General features: G+C 36.0%; 2 protein-coding genes across 2 annotated transcripts; one reads left to right on the top strand and one right to left on the bottom strand.

Annotated features, from left to right (window-relative positions):
• Positions 1-535: 535 nt before the first annotated feature.
• Positions 536-2,892, bottom strand: LOC104908187 (uncharacterized). Its single transcript, XM_057394640.1, has 2 exons — positions 1,594-2,892; positions 536-1,468 (listed from the first exon to the last, which is right to left on the bottom strand). Exons 1-2 carry the CDS (start codon positions 2,890-2,892, stop codon positions 536-538), a joined length of 2,232 nt encoding a protein of 743 aa, XP_057250623.1.
• Positions 2,893-18,795: 15,903 nt separating this feature from the next.
• LOC130591355 (uncharacterized) lies at positions 18,796-19,541 on the top strand. Its single transcript, XM_057394639.1, has 2 exons — positions 18,796-18,912; positions 18,966-19,541. Exons 1-2 carry the CDS (start codon positions 18,796-18,798, stop codon positions 19,539-19,541), a joined length of 693 nt encoding a protein of 230 aa, XP_057250622.1.
• Positions 19,542-20,650: the final 1,109 nt, after the last annotated feature.

Here is a 20,650-nt window from a genome sequence, read left to right as displayed (position 1 = left end):
TTAATTTCTCAAATCATTAAAGGGTAGTGGTGAGATTTTAGTTTACGTTCAATAATTTTCATTAAATTCGTAATATTGACATTTCATAGTCTCTCCTAGAAATTTTTTGTCCTAATTTGTTATATTTGGGTGTGTTTTATGTAGGGGTGTAAGCGGACTACGAAAAGTCCAGAGTCCAATCCAGTCCAGTCCAAACTTGTCGGACTTGACTGGACTGAAAATTTTTCGGACTGGACTCGGACTCAAATTTTTGAGTCCAAATATTTTTGGACTGCATTTGGACTCATCCCTTTGGAGTCCAATGAGTCCAGTCAGTGGCGGATCCAGGAATTCATGAATAGTTGGTCACTACCGACTAGGTTGCACAAAAATGGCTACGGGTACGGGTTCGGATACGCGTATCCATATAGTATAATCCATGAATTTAAAGAAAACTATTTCAAATAAAATCAATTTATGACTAATAATAGTTCATATTACAATAAAATAGTACCAAAAATAGTACTTATTACAACCAAATAGTACTTAGAAAATATTACAATTGTTCTTGACGAGTTTTCATATTTTGATATCGATTTATAATATCATCCTTGCTAACCTTCAAAAACATTTCTTTCTCCACATAAGTAATCAAGCAATCATTCAACATTTGATCTCCCATGCTATTACGCAATTTATCTTTCACTTGCGTCATACTAGAAAATACTCTTTCTACACTTGCAGTTGCAACGGGAAGAACCAACACCAATTTCAAAAGCAAGTAATAGACCCGATCATGAGTTTCAGACTTTCCCGTCTCAACAAGTTTCATTGAAAGCTCGTGAAGACTCTTTAAATTCCAAAATCTCTCATCTCCTCTAACATCAACAATAAAATTTTCAAGTGACCAATCAAAAAATATCATTTCGGTACTTGAAAACTCATTGGGATAGAACTTGGCAAGTTGAATCAGTTTTGTTTTGTCAAAAGAAGAAAATCGGTTAGTAGGATTAAAGCAAGACATACAAACAAGTAGTTCCTTACTTATCTCCGGAAACCGATTCTCAAGTTCTTGCAATTGAAGGTCAATGACACTTAAGAAAACTTCAACTCGAAAATGATGAAGATTTGTAACTTGTGGGCTCTTACCTCTAAACATTCTTCTCCCCGGAACATGATATCTCTCCTCCATGTTTGGAATCTCGATGTCATATTTAGACATAAAAGAAGTGACTTTTTCCATATGAGAATCCCATCCTTCATCTCTCATCTTTTGTAGATTGATCTTGGTTACATCAACCATGGCCATAGCATTTACAATGTCTTGATCACGTTTTTGCAAAGCCACATTCAATGCATTTGTGATGCCAAATATAGAAACCATCAAGTGTGCCACAAACACAAAATCAAATGACATCAACAAGTGTGTAAGAGCTTGTGCTTTATTTGAATCAATTGCATCAGAAACTTCACCAATTTTATCGAGTGACTCAAGAATTGAAGGATACAAATCAAGCACATTCAAAATTGTTTTAAAGTGGGACCCCCAACGAGTGTCACAAGGTCTGCCTAAACCACGTTCTTGATTTAAACCCGTTCCCGATTCAAGTTCACCTGAGAATAGTGCTTCCAAACTCGTTGAGCTTGTTTCTCTCGAAGAAATTCTTTCCTTTTAGGTGAACCACCCACAAAATTCAAGAGAGGTGCAAGTACATCAACAAAAAGCCAACCACAATCTGAATTCTTTTTAGCAAGTGCAACTTGTGTCAACTGAAGTTGATGTGCAAAACAATGCACAAAGTATGCTTGAGGACATTCTTCTAATATCAAAGCTTTGAGTCCATTGATTGAACCTTGCATATTGCTTGCCCCATCATAACCTTGCCCTCGAACTTGTGAGAAAGTCAAAGAGTGCTCCATGAGTAATGACTCAATACCACTTTTAAGAGTTAAAGAAGTGGTATTGGGAACATGCACAACACCAAGAAGATGCTCACATACTTCTCCCTTTTTATTAACATATCTCAAGCAAAGAGCCATTTGTTCCTTATCAGAAACATCGGCGGACTCATCAGCTAGAATAGCAAAAAAACCACCGTTCATATCTTCAAGTATTGCTTTCGTTGTCTCTTTTGCACAAGCATTAATGATATCTTTTTGGACAACAGGAGAAGTGAGTTGACAATTGCCAGGTACCAATTTGAAAACAACTTTGGAATACTCAGGATCATGTTGTGAAAGAAGAGTAAGTAATGAAACAAAATTACCTCTACTCAATGAACTTTCTTTTTCATCATGACCCCGAAAAGGCAACCCTTGGAGTAAAAGCCACCTGATAGTTTCAACAGAAGCTTCTAATCGCGTTCGATAAGCACTCATGGTTTCTTTTGTTTGTTTTGATAAACCAGTAATAATGCTACTCTTTTGGTTCTTGAAAAGTTCCATAGCAATCATAGCATTACTATGAACACTCTTATGACTACCAACATGCTTTTTTATTACATCCAATCTATTCCAATACTTAAAACCATTGGTAGTAAAAGCATCTCTTCCAATCGAATTGTCCTCCTTGAATAAATAGCAAGCAAAACAAAATGCAGCATCCTTTTCAACACTATATTCTAGCCAAGGCCAAGTGTCAAACCAATCCACATTAAATCGACGATTTTTCGGCCCGATAAGTGTTTGAGGAAACACAAAATTTTTAGGTTGGCAAGGTTTTCTATCAAGGTATGTTCTTCTTACTATGCTTTTATCATCAGGATGAAAATCACTCATCTTTCTCCTTTTCCCAGGATCTTGTGGAAGATTAGCAATTTCAAATTCGCTCAATCTGGGAATAAGATGAGTTTTGGAATTGTGTGATGGAGAAGAATGTTGTTCACTTTGTTGATGAGAAGGATTTTTTTTCATTTAGTTGAGATGGAGGAGGAAGATTTTTCATTTTCTTGAGGTGGTGAAAGATTTGGAGGAGAAGGTGGAGGAGATGGAGGAGGAGAAGATGGAGGAGGAGAAGGTGGAGGTGGATTTTGAGTTGGCGTTCTTTTAACAAAAAAACTTGAAATATCCTTTGTTTTTTTCCTTTTCATTCTGAAAATTAAATTAATACTTTGAATGAGATTAAATAAGTCGATTGAAAAAGCCAACACAATACAATTAAGCACATAATACATAATACATTATTCAAAAATGATTTTTAAAACATTCTAATTCCTAACCTTAGTAACATATTTCATAAATCACAAATTCACATCAATTTCCAAATCTAATTTCCAAATCACAACACAATCGTAATGGCATCCTAATCTAATTTCCAAATCACAACACAATCAAGAATGATTCAATCAAGAATGAAATCAAATTGACAAAAATTCACAAATAAACATCAATTTTCAGCAACAAGCCAACAACTTACAACCCAACAATGATTCATGAAGAATAATTCAACAATTTTCAAGAATGATTCAATTAAGAAGGTTGAATTAGAACGTAAGAAGAAATGAAGAATACCTGAAGTGTTTGCTGCCGCCTGCTGCCGCCCGCTGCCGCCCGCTGCCGCCCGCCTTGCAGCCGGCCTGCCGCCCTCTGTTGGTGTTGTTGTCTGTCGCAATTCGCAAATCAAAGACACAAATCAGATTCTTTTGTGATAAAAAAAAACCCTAACAAAATCAAAACAACAAAATCGAAATGCTAACAAAATAAAACAAAACAAAATCAAACAAAATCAAGCAAATAACATACCGGAAAGGCGGAAAATCAGATTATTTTGCGAATTGCGAGACACATCTTAGTCTCTTAGACGTCTACACGGCGCTGCTACTGTACATAGACATATACTGAAGACTGAAGTGCTTCGGGGGTCGGGCTGTCGGCAAACTCACCGGCAAACTCACCGGGCGGGCTGCGGCGCTGCTACACTTCTCCTACTTAGGGTTTTTTGTTCACGAAGGAGAAAGAGAGATAAAGGAAGGGTTTGCTCTGAATGCTCTCTGCTTTCGCGTGTGAAACGCTGCAAATGAAAAAACAAATTTTTTTTTTTTTTTTTCAAAAATATTTGTTGGTCACGTGACCACACGTGACCCTAAGTAAATCCGCCACTGAGTCCAGTCCAGTCCAAAAATATTTTTATATATAATATATATGTAATACATATATAATATATATATATATTAAAGAAAATTGATACTATTTTTAAAATTTTGGAGTTTTCAATCTTCACTCTCTAAATATTTCAACTGGCGCCAGACTATTGCACTCAACGCCATTTGTTAAATAAGTAAATTATACTAGCAGTACAGCAGTAGTAGGCTAGTAGCCGACTAATTCTATCTCACTCCACTCCTCAGTCCTTACTACTCATCACTTCCTCTTACTCTTGATTTTCTTTCTACCTAGCTGTCTCGACTCTCGCATTCTCTATTTCTCCCTCAGATTAATTCTCAGTCTCTCTGCTTCCTCTCAACTTAGATCAAGGTAAGCATCTAATTCAACTTTTTATGCATAGTATTTTACTTTAATTTAAGCTTTCAATCTAATTTGTGGATATTGATAATTGAATCAGATGTCAAATGCTCAAGCATCTAAAACAAGTTATGAATCATTGAATCTAAATCGAGAAAAAAGATACAATAATCGGACTGGACTGGACTGGATTCGGACTCAAGAAAAAATTATCGGACTGGATTGGACTGGACTCAAAAAATATTTGGATCGGACTTGGACTCAATTTCTCGAGTCCAAAAAACTTTGGACTGGATTTGGATTTGGCAAAGTCCAATCCACTTACACCCCTAGTTTTATGTATCTTAAAAAATAAGTTTCACCTCTAATAAGTTGAGATCATGTCTAAAACAATACTAGAAGATAAGTTTCAATATGGGTCAATCAAGTCTAATAAGTTCAGTTTTTTTTTAAATAAATTCTTTTATTGAGTCTATTTAACTATATAAAGAGAGATGTGACTCATTAGTTCAAGATAAATCAATCCTCCAAGTAAAAAAAATTATATGCTCAATAGTTACATTACCATTTTAATTTGAATAGTAAACTTTGGAGGAAAATTATCACCTTTTGATTCAGACTATTTGGAGAAGAATTTTCAAACAAGTTGTTATTCAACAAAAATAATATAATATTGATTGTGAACAAAACAAACTAAAATTATATATAATTATGAACTTTTAACTGTTAGTTAAAATATCATTTTATTTGACAGAATGATTAGGAATAACACAAATAACCAAGGGAGCATACTGTACTCTTACGTGAGATTCTTCATACCTAGATTATTGTCTTTCCAAAGAAAAAAATTACGAATAGAAAAATAGATAATAGTGTGATAGAGAGGAGGGGAGATTAATGTTATGATGTTGTCATGTTCAAGCTTTTTGGGGTGTGGCAACAGCCGCTGGGGCGCATGTGCAAGATAGGATTCATTTTACTAGCTGAAAAGATGTTGATTTCATCTCATAAAAGAAATGTGGATCCCCTCTCATTTTGGCGATATTTATTTGTCTTAAATCTCTTTATTATGTTTTAATTCATGAAAAAGAAAGCTCATCATCCTGACACGTTGAGGCAGCATCCACTAAAATCTAATCTACGATCTTTATTCTTCATCTCATATGAATTTGAGGTGGAATAGCATTCTTATGGTCAAACTAACATGTTAGTTGTATATATATATACAACTTGTTCAACCAAGTAAAATGTGTCTCTTCACTTGTTATATGCTCATGATTGTGGGACATCTAGTATCTTTATTAACTTTAAAACCTGAATTCATCTTCAAATTAACATGCTAGATAACATTTATTATTACATTGTCCAATATTAATAGGTTTATTTTAAAGTTGATTTAAATAAATTTTGTAATTACCATATTATAGGGTTGAAAAAAAACTACAAATATCACATTAAGTAACTGATGTAGTCATGAAGAGAAGACATGCAATTAATTATACATTTCGTTTGTCATGACATAAATAAAACGTTTCTCTAAAAAAAGCTCTCACATATAAGAGAGAATTGTTCATTTATTTCAAAACGGATGAAGTACTCCCTTCGTCCCATAATATAGTGTTTACTTCTCTTTTGTCACAAGAATTTAGGTGAATGGAAGGAGTTGTAGAATTTTTTAAAAAAAGGATTAATGAAGTGTTTTTTAGTGCTTTTATCTTGGAACTAGTTTTTTTTTAATTATTGTCTCTTTCCTTTAAAAAATATCAAAAAACAATAAATAGGGCACATATTTTTAAAGAAATGTAGGACTATTTTGGAAAGTTTGTGTAAAACTTTAGGATAATTTAATCCAAACAAATTGATAAAAAAGAAAATAGACACAATATTGTGAGACACTCAAAAAGGAATGTGAGCACTATATAATAAAACGGAGAGAGTAATATATTATACTGGAATGGGAGTTTCCAAATTCTTGATTGAAATTTATATCTTTATTTAGTATTCATTATCCATTGAAGTACGAGTTTTTCTATTTGTAATCAATTATCAGCAATATATATATATATATATATATATATAATATTATATATATATAATATATATATATATATATATATATATATATATATATATATCAAACTATGACATTTTTACACATTGATCGCTTTGATTGATGTTTGTTAAGGAAATAATGTATAGTTTCCTAAGAGTTGTATATTTAGTGTATCCTATTCTTATTCGATTTTCTAAATATGCTTGTCGGATATATATTATAAATCATTAATGAGAAAATCAAGGTTTGATCCCTAACTATATTTTCACATGGTATTGGATCCCTAATTTTTTTCTCTCCATCGTTTCTCTCACGCGTGTTGTGCTACCATGGCTAACGCTGACAAAGGCCAAACACCAACACCAACCCCTCCTCCACCATATCATCCCCTTCCTATATTCTAGTACAGAATCATTGATTTGCGTCGGACCTGGAACCATCATTTGCGTCGGACAATGGTACGACGGCACAGGTCTCAACACAAATCGAGAGCCATGATCTGCGTCGGATGAGGAAACGACGCAAATGAAGAACTATTTGCGTCGGGCTTACGTGATGACCGACGTACATGACCCGTGAACCCCAACCATGTTTAAGTGATATGCGTCGCATGAATCACTATGTGCGACGCAAATCAGGTATTTTTTGTTTTAAAAAAAATGTGCGTCACATCCGTCACTATGTGCGCCGAAAATCATGCCTTTTTTATTAAATTTTTTTTTTTGCATCCTTCAAACATCGGGATCTAAAACAGAATGAAAAACTTAAATTCACAGTGTTGCAAAAATGAATTTACGTTGTGTCGAAACTAAAATCCAAATCATTCGTTTACAAAAAAAAAAAAAAAACTAAAAACAATACATGATTTACAGAAACTTAAAAAGAGAAAATTACTGAAAATCAAAAAAGAAAATTACAGACAATACAGAAATTGCTGAAATCAACAAACTGATGTCTTCTTCCTGTTTGGCTATTAATTGATGCTCGTGTCTCATACTCGAGCATTATACGGAAATCGCTGAAATGAGAAAAGATAAAAAAAAAATTCAAAATCCTAATTCAAGATGAGCACTAAACTGTTGTAATTGAAATTAGTAGAAGACTTATTATTCTTATGAAAATCGAGAAAAAAAATTGAAATCAGAACCCTAATCATTCGTATTTCGCTTCGCCATGGATGTTAGCGCCTTTCTCATTGAACGAAGATGGAGCAGACTGAAAGATGAACGAAGATGTCAGCGCGTTTCTCGTTGCTTCGCCATGGTGGTGAGGATGAATTTTCGAGTTGCCCTTGAAACTCAGATGCGAGAGTCGAAGGAAAGAACGAAATGGAGTGAGAGTGAGAGTGAGAGAGGAGAATTCGAGAGTGAGAGTGAAAAGCGACGCGAAGAGAGTGAGAGAATTTGAGAGTTTTTAGGTTAAGGGAATGTTAAGGGGCGCGGTTAGGAGGCTGGAGTTTTTAGGTTAAATGTTAGGTTGGTGGGCCACGGATCTGCGTCGGATGGGCCATGAGTAGGGGTGAAAGTTTGGTGTGCGGTTTGGATTAGGTCCTAATCCAATCCTATCCGAATAAAATTTGGATTTCAATTTTTCAATCCGAATCCAAACCAATTAGGGTTTGAATCCGATCCAATCCAATCCGAAATTTCATAATCTAGATTGGATCCGATCCGAAAATTTGATTTTTTTAAAACTCTAGTTTTTGATGAAATAAATTAAGCACAATAGCAGTCTAGTAGATTTAGGAAATGAGGAATTAAGTGCAGTTAGTGTTTTAGGGGAAGGATTGAAGTGCTATATTGGGCTATGGAGTAGGTTTTTTTTTATAATAAAAAATCAGTTAAGTACTTAAACGCAATTCAGATACATAATACAAGGCATATTACTATTCAGTTATGTTGAATTTTTGGATCCAATTACCCTCAATCCATCCGATCTGAAAATCCAAAATTTCAAAAATTCTCAATCCGAATCCAATCCGAATACAGTTCGAATCCGATCCGAACTACTAATTCGGATTGGATTGGATTTTGGATTTTATCCTAATAACTTTCACCCCTAGCCATGAGGTCCGACACAAATTGCGCTTTTGCAGCGCACTAAAGTACCATGCGGCGCAGATAGTAGAATTTTCTTTTTTCAAGGAGGAGACGATTTACGTGATATATGCCAGGTGGTCCGACGACATTGGGCTTTTGCAACGCACCTATGGTACGTGCGACACATATAACCCATGATGTGATGCGTCACACTCTTTTTTGCGCGTGATGCAAATTACTCTTTTGCGTCGTTTTGCTTTACATTCGACACACTTGGGGCGACGCAAATCGTCGTTTTTCTACTAGTGTACATTAACATCAATTCTTCTTTTTATCTCGACACTGGTGATCGTCCTGGCGGTTTCATCACTTCGACTCGTCTGCGCCTTGACAACTATGATGATTGGACGTAGATGTCAAATGGCTCTTGAGGCTACGCATAAGTTTATTTTTGTCGACGGCACACTCACCGGACCTGAGCCGTCGTATACCACATTCGAATGGTTGACAATCAATACCATGATTGTCTCGTGGATTACTAACATCATTAATTCTAAGGCAAAATCCTCTTTATTTAATTTTCGTGATGCTCATCGGCTTTGGGATCATTTACGTAGTAGATTTGCTTTGGTTAATGGTTCGAAAATTCATCAAATTAAACATGCAATATCTAAGTGTGAGTAATCCAAAATAATGTCTTCTTCAACTTATTATGGCAAATTAAAAGTTTATGGGAAGCATTGAACCAACATGAACCCTTGATATCTTGTTCCTGTTTCTTTCTTTGTGATGCGGGTTCGAGCCATGCTTTTCGCCGTGATGAACAACGACTTCATGAATTTTCAATGGAATTATACTTGGATTTTTCTTCTTTGCGCTCTAATATCCTCTTGTTCGACCCTTTGCCCTTGCTTGATCGCGCCTATAACTTGACGGTTAAAGACGAGCGGGTTTGATCTTCTGTTTTGCTGAGTGATTCCCCTTAGGATGTCGTGGGTTTTGCTATGCAAGATGTTGTCAGCTTTGGTAGTGGGGTTCCCCGAACGTCCTGTGTGCTAATACGATCATAAGCCGGGTCATAACATCTCCCAGTTTTTGTGACAAATGCAATTAACGAAATAAATAATAATGAACAATCGACACAAGAATTAACATGGCTCACTAATAATGTGTTAGTTGCGTCCATAGTAAGAGGAGAAACGATTTTATTAGGTTTAGGAGAGAGTACAGATAACATAATGATATGCAGGCAGAGGTTAATAGTAGGTTTATATAGTACCCTACTAATTAACCTAAACAGATGGGCCTAACCCCGAAACTAAAACAGACCTAGTGCTAGGTTAATCTTAGTGCCAAGTAAATAATTCAAGACATAGTTCAACACCGGTGTTATTGGACCCTCCACGAGTGCACACATAGTAAGTAGCATGGTCATGATGCTAGCAAGTGTTACGAGCTCGTCGGTTATCCCGAAGGCTCCAACAATTCTCGAGGCCTCAAGCCTCCCGTCTCTAGCCGTGGTCATGGCTCGACCAAAGACATGCAACGCCACACCTCTCCCCCCCTCCCTCTTTGGCGCATGCTGCTATGTTTCTTCTTCCATCGACAGCAGTTTGGGAGTTGGGACCTCTTTTCTCGGCCGAACAATGGAAATCACAATGTTCTTTTTGGGGTATCAACGTTCTTTTAATTCAAAATTCTTACATTTACCTTTTTTTATAGACGGTGCATTCCAGTGGCGGATCCAGGAATTGAGCCACGTGGGTTCGGAGTTGTTCGAGTATAAATTACAATTGTATTTTACCATCTTTATTACATTTTTTTTATAGAAAAAACAAATCTTTCATTCTTAATTACATCATTAGAATAACTAATTAAATACTTGTACTAACAAAAGACCAGGGGCTTTCCCCTTTTTCGCTAAATAAAAGACTATCAATTTATTATAAAACCAAGTACAAAATATAATTATTCAGACATTCAACATGTTTTTCTTTAAATCAACCTATCAATTAAGCGTTAAAAGTTTAAAACTATCTATGATATGAAACAATGAAAAAAAGAAATATTATCAACTAGAATGAATATGAAATCTAAAATGATCGTTTTGACTTTTAAAATGACCCATTCTGGCCAAAAGCGTAATAGTTTTTACAATAAATAATTTATTGTACACAATACTAATTGTTGCTTCCTCCATCTTCATTTACTTGTAACTTTTTGAAATTTCACGTTTCACAATGCATATCTTTAATCCTTAATGTCTCTAATATGTAAAATTATAAAAATTAGATGTAGAAATCTAAATTAAAAAGAATGTAACAAGATTTAACATGACTATATTAGCATTACATATAAATCATCAAAGATAATTAAATGTAAGTAAGCGAATAGTGCAAAATCGTGAAAGTTGCAAATAATTAAAAATGGACGGAATTACTTCATTAATACTTGGTGGAAGGGAGAAATTTATAAAAAATTATGAGAGCTAAAAAAAACATAAAGGAAAGATAAAGAAAAGAAAGAAGAAATTAAACTAAGAAATAAAAGATAAAGGAAAGGGGGAAAACAAAAAGAAAAAAAAACCAAACACTTCCTGCCAAACCCAGGATTCTAAACGAGCTTGTCTTGGCAACCAACCGTTTGAGTCTCTTAGGGGACTCAAACGGGGGTAATTTGGTCATTTTAAGCCTTGGAAATTTCACGCGCGTGTTGTTTGGTACCAATGCTAGGTTAGATTGGTACCATTGTCCGAAAATTTTGATACCAAAGTAAGGTTGCTTGGTACCAATCCTGATAACAATGTGATACCAATACCAGGTTATAATGGTACCATTGTGTAACTCTTTGAGTGTTTGAGTCTTTTTTGGACTCAAACAGTTGGTTACCAAGGCTTTCTCGATTCTAAACCAAGAAATAAAAGATGAAGGAAGGGGGAAAAACAGAAAGAAAAAAAAAAACAAACAGTTCCGGCTAGACCCAGGATTCTAATCCACGACCGCATGAATGAGATCAAACATGCGCATTTCAACCGCTGAGCTATACGCCATTCATTGAAATAATACGTGTGAAATATTATTTATTTTTTCCCTTTTATTTCCAGTTTACCCAGCTTTTCCCCAGATTCGCGTAGGTTTAGTTGAACCCACTAAACCTGCATTGGATCCGCCACTGGTGTATTCCACTTGTAATTTATTATTGTTTTTCATTATATATTTACACATACCTTGAAGTAGTAATAAACTATTATTGTTTGTCATTATATATTTATCTTTGTTAAAAAAATTGGTAAGAAGAAATCCTCCGTGCTGCCCTCGCACAGGGTCCGCATCCAGAGGCCCATTACAAGTCAGACACCCTTTACCCATTTCCCTCTTAAATCCCAAACAAATGCTTGGAGAAGAAATTGAACCCTAAATCTTGTTAAAGAAGATGGAAAAGCTCACCACTTGAGCTAACCTCAATTCCTATTATATATCTATATATGACCAATGAAATATTACTAGTCAACTTTTGATATCAATGTAATACCAAATTACTAGTATAGCAGTACTTCTCAGGATGTGTAGTTGTATATATAACCTTTGAAGACACTTCTATCAATATAGAGGGACGAGGGTGTATTTTACTAATAGTTATCTGATAGAGTATAAATCTATTCTTGCAGTCTCAATCATTAGCTTAAACTTTTGGTTGAGTTGGTCCTTTGACATGATATCAAGAGCCAGGGCCGTCTTAAACTATTTGGGGGCCCTGTGCTATTTATGAAATCATATTTAACAGCTTTGAGATATTTGCATCTTTTTTTTCATAATCAAGCAACCTTTTTTTAACACTCCTTTTTTTATAATTAGACAATCAAAAAAGTTTAGATGTTTTACATATTGGAAAATAATGAACCAAGTAAAGTTTGGCCTAGTGGTAAAGGTTTGACCTCATCATGAGATCAAATCTCACTAGGGGATTTTTGGGGGTGAGGTTTCCCTTAAATAAAAAAATATTGGAAAACAATGAAAAAAATCATATACAAAATTTACAGTTTTCTATAGATTTGTAATAAAGGTGTAGAATGTAGATGACTTATGGTTTTATTTGAATGGAATTTTCATTTCATATGGTTATGATTACATGAATAATAAGGTGAAATGATTGAAAAACGGCAATAGACCTAGTTTTTTGAAAAATAAAAGTTTAGAAGGGTGGAAAATATTAATAGCCAAGTTTCCAAAAAATAAATTGGAGAGAGAAAATTAGAATGGTCATGAAAAAAAAAACTATATAAAATATAAAAGAAAAGGAGGTTTTTCCAACAGAATAGAGAAGAGATTTAGAAGCAGGATAAAAAATAGAGGTTGAACTCAACTAAAAATGCAGAAGAAAAATGCTCGACATAGGAGTTCGAACACGCGACCTAGAGGTCTACAACATAGGAGATTTTTACCACTGCTCCAAGCATTCAGTATGTGATTATTACTACGTCCCTTTTCTTTTTGTCTCTGTTTGGGGCCCCTCTGATGTATTGAGCCCTGTGCTGAGGGCCAGCTTGCACAGGCCCTTAACCGGCCTTGTCAAGAGCCAGCGTGACAAAAAGATCACGGGTTTGAATCTCATCCACCCCTCCTTTTTCAGTGGAATATTTAACACCATGTATGAGTGACTAGTGAGGCTTGTGTTGCATCGACACTTCAAGCCCAAAGAGCTCTTGCGTGAGGGGAGTGTTAGAGTATAAATCTATTTCTGGGGCCTCAACCATTAGCTTAAACTTTTGGTAGAGTTGGTCCTTTGACACTATCTCTTATGTTGCAACTGTGTTGCAACTTCAGAATGCAGTTTTCAAACTCGCTAAGAAAATAAGAGTATTGTTTCCTTCATAAAAATACTCTCGTTCCATAATATAGTGTCTGTTTTTCATTTTTAAGAAAATTAAAGTAAATGGACATGAAATTATAAACAAATAATATTATGGAAAAGCTGATTTTAGAAGACCAAACATTAAATATATGTCTAATTGAACCCTTTGGTTGAATTAAAAAGCAACAAAAGAATTCTAAAAAGCAAATAAATAATGGTGACACAATATTTTTAGGCAAATCATGGAAAATGTAGAATTAAAGTAAGAAACAAATGACATATTTTGAGAATTTTTTAAAAAAAATATTCACTATATTATGAGTCTAAACGAGTAATATAATATATTCCCATTTTCTTGTTTTAGAGAAGAAATTTCTAATTTTTGCGTTTTTTCTCTCTTTTTACAAAAGTTCTCCTAACCCATCATGCATCTTAGCACAGCCGGCAGTTAGATCTTTGATGATTAGTCATTGTTGCTTTCTATGATCTTAGACTACCCGAGAGGCCAAAGAACCGAAGCTACGTTTATGTTTTTGTCCTGTTTATCGGTGAAGTATCAAATCTAACCGTATAGCTCCGTTTGTTGTATACTATTTCTTCATTGCAAATCATAAATGTTTGTTGCCTTCTGCTGACCAATCATGTCGGATTTAGGGATAGGCATGGGTCCAGGATCCTATCCAGACCCTGTTGGACTCGACCCTAATTTAACGTTCTGGGTCCAACTTTTTCAGACCCTAATGGTCCGGATCGGGTCCTGGTCCAAGTGAATTTTTTAGGGTCCGGTCCGGGTCTTAAAATTTTGGACCCAGACCCGACCCTTAGACCCTAAACTTATTTAATATATACATTTTAACTTTTTTTTAAAAAAACAAACTAATTTTCTAAAAGACTAAAACCTAAACTAAAACACCAAAACACCCATTCTGAACTCTTATATAAGTTGTGTTTGTTTCTTTTTTTCTATTTGTATGTTTGTGTTTGTTTCGTTTTTTTTTTTTCAGTTTATATATTTGTGAATTGTGTTTGTTTTGTTTTTTTTTTTTCAGTTTATATGCGAACTCTTGTGTTTGATGCAATTTTTTGTGTTTATTTCGTGCGAATTTCGGATGATTATTGATATTAATAATGCTGAAAATTTGGCAAAATAAAAAATTTAGGCCTGGACCTTCCAGACCCTCTAGACCCTACAGACCTTAAAGGTCTGGGTTAGGGTCCATTTTTTTCAGACCCTTAGGGTTAGGGTCCGGGTTTGGGTCTGCAAAATAATTTAGGGTCCGGGTCTAGGGTTTGGCTGGACCGAACCCAGACCCAACCCTTGCACATCCCTAGTCGGATTTACTCACACCTGGATCTAATACCGAGTTATACCACTTCCGAATATTTTTCATTTACTCACTTTACCTTAGGGAAGAAAAAAAGAAAAAAAAAATGGATGTAATTAGAGGGCGGGAACTTTCTCTCTCTAGCTTTTCTCTCAACTTTTGAGCTGCCATGGCTAGGAAAACTAGAGCAAGAGTAAATTCAAAACCCTCTCAATCCGGTGATAAGGTGATGGAATTGAAGGTGCCTTCATCTTCACAGGCGAAGAAAACACGTACGATGGATGAAATATTGGGGGTTCAGGCGTTGGATTTTGAGAGTTCGGATGATGATGAGGTTGCGAATTTGGGACAAATTTTGTCTCCAAAATCATCGTTACGAGATTTGCAACAACAATCGGAGGTGCGATTGAACTTTTCGGAATGGATGACGGTGATCAAATCAAACCAAAAGGATAAGGTGATATCAACCCCTGTTTTACAGATGGAGCCAGGTAATCAAAATTTACATTTGAATGAGCAGAATAAGGTGATTGAGGAGTATAATATAGTAGGAAATGTTGATAGAATTGAGATAATGAATAAAAACATGCCTGAAAATGCTGATTCTGGAAATTATGTGAAAATTACGAACGATGACATACAAGATGAAGTTGATTTCTGGCAATCATCAATAGTATGCTATGTCTTGGGTGCGAATCCACCAATATATGTTCTGGAAGGATTTATTAGGCGGATTTGGAAGAATCTTGGTGTGGATAAGGTGGTTAGTATCAAGAAAGGGGTGGTGATAGTGCGATTCACATCTATGGAGAGCAGAGATATTGTGCTGAATGGTGGATTTCAATTTTTTGATAAAAAACCACTAATCATACAAGCGTGGTCTCCTGATTTGGATTTGTCCAAGGAGGTGATCCATACGGTGCCGATGTGGATTCAATTGCACAAAATGGATCTGAAATATTGGGGTGAAAAGAGCTTAGCCAAGATTGCAGGGCAAATTGGTAAGTTTTTACGGACTGATCAGGCAACATCAAAGAGAGAGAGATTACATTTCGCTCGAGTGATGATTGAAGCAAAGGTTGATCAAAGTTTTCCAGATCAGATTAGATTCTTTAATGAGAAGGAGGTGCTGACATCCATTGATGTGATATATGAATGGAAACCTGAAAAATGTGGGAAGTGTGAGCAATATGGGCATTTGAGTGATAATTGTAAGAAGGAGGTGACTAGGGTGTCGCAAAGGAAGGTAAATGTTGAAATGCCACTGAAAACACAGCATACTGAGAAGAACCTTAAGGAGTACAAGGAGGTGGCTGGTCCTGTTAGAGCTAGGTCTCAGCAAGCTAGTCCGGTACATATACAAAACTCATTCCAGGCTTTGATTGAAGAGGTACATGTGGGGGATGTAGCTTGTCAAGTTGGTGGCAATGAAGGTGGAGGGTGGAAGGCCCTCCAGAGGGTAATGAGTAAGATTATATGCTGGAATGTAAGGGGGTTAAACAGTCTAGCTAAACAACGAGTAGTTAAGGAATTCATAGCTACTCACCAAGCTGGTCTGGTTACCCTCTTAGAAACTAAGGTAAAGGTGAACAAGATGGGTGACCTTTACCTTAGAGTTTGTCCGGGTTGGTGCTTTACAAGCAATTCTCAATTCCATAAGGGTGGGAGAATAATTCTGATGTGGAATCCACATTTTTTTAATGTGAATATTGTCTGCTGCACAAGTCAACTCATACATTGCTATATTGAGCCAAAGGTGGGGAGAGCATTTTATGGTACTTTTGTGTATGCTTTTAATGAGCATGACAATAGAGTGGAGCTATGGAGGGATCTGATAAACCTTCAGACAGCGAGTGAAGCATGTGTGTGGATGGGTGACTTCAATAATGTATTGCATATGAATGAGAGGATTGGGGCCCCTGTGAGAAATTCTGAAATTCTGGAATTTAGGAAATGTGTGGAGCAATGCAAGATGGAAGATATGAAGGCTACAGGGTGTTTCTACACCTGGAACAATAAGCAAGAGGCTGAAAATAGAGTATACTCTAAAATAGACAGAGTAATGTGCAATGAGGCTTGGATGGAGGCTTACCCACATACTGAAGCAATGTTTCACCCTGAGGGTGACTTTGATCACTGCCCTGTAATTATGACTTCTTATCCTACTGTGAATAGGGGGAAGAAGCCATTTAGATACTTTGCTATGTGGAGGACAGCTGCTAATTTTGAAACACTGGTGAATGAGAGTTGGAATAGTCCAATTCATGGCACTCCTATGTTTAGAGTTGCTCATAAGCTGAAGAGATTGAAGGAGGTGTTGAAGAAATTTAATAAGGAAGGGTTCCATGACCTGCAAGCAAAGGCTGAACAAAAAAGACAGTGGTTACAGCAATGTCAGGAACAGGTTCATAAACAACCTGGTGATATGACCTTGAGAAGACAAGAAGCAGCAGCTGCAATGGAAGCTAAAAATGCTCAACAGGTGTACATGCAATTCCTGCAACAGAAGGCTAAAGGAGATTGGTTGAGGGATGGAGACCTTAACACTAAAGTCTTTCATAGAAGCATAAGGCAGAGACAGTTACATAATGCTATATTTAGTATACATAATGAAGATGGTGTTTGGGTGGATGATCCACAGGAGGTGAATGATGCCTTTCTTCAATATTACCAGGGGTTACTTGGAGCTAGAGTTGAGAGCAGGAAGTCAGTAAAGAGAAGGGTGGTTCAGTGTGGGCCTTTGGTGAGTCAAGAACATTGTGACTTGCTGTTAAGACCTGTGAATGGTGAGGAAGTTAAACAGGCTGTGTGGTCTATACATGGGGATAGGGCTCCTGGCCCTGATGGATTTGGAAGTCAGTTTTACAAGGACTGCTGGCACATAATTGGAAGGGACATCATAGATGCAGTGGTGGACTTCTTCCATACTGGAAGACTATTAAAAGAGATAAACTCAACCTCTATCACTTTGATCCCTAAAGTCAAGTGTCCTAGTAATGTGGGTGATTACAGACCAATATCCTGTTGCAATGTGATCTACAAGTGTATCATAAAGGTGCTGTGTAACCGACTGAGGGAAGTCCTTCCTGATATCATCATGGACACACAAGGAGCTTTTGTTCACAGTAGGAATATCATGCACAACATCATGATATGTCAAGATATGGTGCATCAGTATGGTAAAAGGAAGAGTAGACCCAGCTGTATGATGAAAATTGATATGAGGAAGGCATATGACACTGTTGAGTGGAGTTTTCTGAGAGAGATGCTGGAAAACTTGAAGTTCCCTGAGAGATTCATTGGCTACATTATGACATGTGTGGAGACACCCAAGTTCTCCTTGATGATTAATGGGACTATGCATGGATACTTTCCTTCCCAAAGAGGATTGAGACAAGGTGATCCCTTATCTCCACTCCTCTTTGTAGTTTGCATGGAGTACTTATCTAGAATCATGAAGAAGATAAGTGAAAAAGAGGATTTTGGGTTCCATCCTCAATGTAAAGCAATGAAAATCACTCATTTGTGTTTTGCCGATGATATTCTCTTATGCTGTAAAGGAGATTCCAAAGCAATCCACCTTGTGCTCAGTGGCTTTAAACTTTTCTCTGAAACATCAGGCCTACAAGCTAATAGTAACAAGTCAGCTATGTACTTCAGTGGGATGCAGGAGGAAGATATACAAGGGCCTTAAACAGATCAGGCTTCAAAAGAGAAGTATTACCTTTCAGATACCTGGGGGTGCAAATTTGCAATAAAAGAATATCAGTAGCAGAATGTGAGAACCTCACTGAGAAAATGGTGGCAAGAATAAGAACTTGGAGTTCTCGGAACATTTCTTTTGCAGGAAGGACACAACTCATTCATTCAGTCCTAATAAGCTTACATTCTTATTGGGCTCAGGTTATGATTTTACCTAAAAAGGTGCTACAAGATGTTAGTAACATTTGTAGAGCTTTCTTGTGGACAGGATGTCACTTTAGTATGAAGGCAGGGTATGTGAAATGGGAGAGTGTGTGCAAGGTGCACACCCTAAAAGTGCAGGAGGGCTGGGTGTAAGGAAGTGTATCTTTGGAATATAGCTGCTATGGGGAAGTATGTATGGGCTGTTGAGAAGAAAAGTGATAATTTGTGGGTTAAGTGGGCTACACTATACACATTAAACAACAGATATGGTGGGTATAAGCCAAAAGCACTAGTAGCGGTACTGGCGACAGGTCTGCTGTGAAAGAATACCTTAAAAGGCACTATACTCAGGCTCAGTTTCAAATGATGCCACAATACTCAATTACTGAGGTTTATGCAAAGCTCACTGGTGAATTTGAAAAGAAACCATGGAGCACTGTTATATGGGGGAGAATGGGAATACCAAGACATCAGTTCTGTAGTTGGCTTGCAACTCAAGGAAGGCTAATGACAAGAGAGAAATTACAAAGCTGGGGGGTGTGTGACAGTAATAAGTGTCTGATATGTGATGAGCATACAGAAGATCATAGACATTTATTCTTTGACTGTGAGTATAGTAGAAGATGTCTCAGTGAAATTAAACAATGGTGTGGAATCACAATAAGAAGTCAGGACTGGCAGCAAGTCATACACTGGCTGGTTAGTAGGAGACGAGATTCAAAATACAGGAGAATGGTCCAAGCAGCTGCTCTTGAGGCTGTGATATACTGTATATGGCAGGCTAGAAATCTAGCTTTATGGGAAGGAAAAATCCCTTGTATAGCTCATACTGTAAAGAAAATTAAGTGTGATGTCAAGCATAGATGTATCACAGTCATGCCTAAGAAGATTAGTCAGAATGATAGGAGATGGATTGAAGCTTTGTAATAGTTTCAGGACCTTGGTTATGCATGGTCGCTGTTAGGATGTTGTGGTGTTTTGTTTGATATGAACTGCTTACTTACTTATCAAAAAAAAAAAAGAAAAAAAGAAATCCAAAAGTTAGAGAAATTGATATTAAATTCTCTTAAATAGTAACTAGTTTTTAGATCCAGACTATACCTCGGTACTTATAACTTTTCATCTATTAATAATTTAATTTTAATATAATTACACCATATATCACTTGGTGTGGCTGTAAATGTATCTTAATACCTATTAATAGGTCATAGAGTCGATTCAAGATATCATTATATTTTTTCCAAAAAATATGATGACCAATCTATTGTTGGTTCATTGCACACGTGAATTCTAGTGCAAGAGGAAAGGTTCCACATGGAACATAAAAACACACCTAAAATAAATTATATACGCAATCAAGGAATTTGTGCTATGATTAACAATTTCACTGACCTTCTTTATGGGAGTTTCCCTCTGACCTTTAAACTCTATCTCCTGATTCGTATTCTCGAACAATACAATAAGATCTGATTAGTATCAAGAATAATTTGTAAAACTACGCCATTAGTTACGAAGTAGATGACTCTTACATTCATGGTGAATTTCGAAAGGGAAGATGGAGCAAGGGGATGACTACAAAAAAGAAATCAAATAAGAAAAATAAATTTCATGGCTGGAAGTAGAAATTTATTGCCACATTACAAATTACAACACATATCTATAATTTTTTTTGGAAATATGAATCATTACAGGATGTTAAATGAGATGGTGAGTCTTTGGAAATCCTTACATGAGGTCAGGGGTTATTCGTGCCCAAGCTTTAGCATATATATTTTTTAAATAATGATCATCTAACTTATTATTGATTAATAGACACGTGGCAAAATTCTAGTGGCAGAAGGAGAGTGGCACGTGGCATATAAACGATGTTATGCACACCTTTTAATATATTTGTATAGATTAGATAATAGTTGTGATGAATATGTATAACTCTAATTTAAGTATTTTAACTAAACGGGTTCAAATCGTTAAAGAAGAAATTAACTTATTTAATTAACTCGTTTAAGTTGTAACTAACGTTAATATGATACATCAAT

The sequence above is a fragment of the Beta vulgaris genome, chromosome 5 (genome assembly GCF_026745355.1).
Source record: "Beta vulgaris subsp. vulgaris cultivar EL10 chromosome 5, EL10.2, whole genome shotgun sequence".
In the NCBI taxonomy this organism is placed as follows: Eukaryota; Viridiplantae; Streptophyta; class Magnoliopsida; order Caryophyllales; family Amaranthaceae; genus Beta; species Beta vulgaris.
The sequence above is the reverse complement of the archived record's forward strand: the minus strand, read 5'-3'. Positions and strand labels throughout refer to the sequence as shown.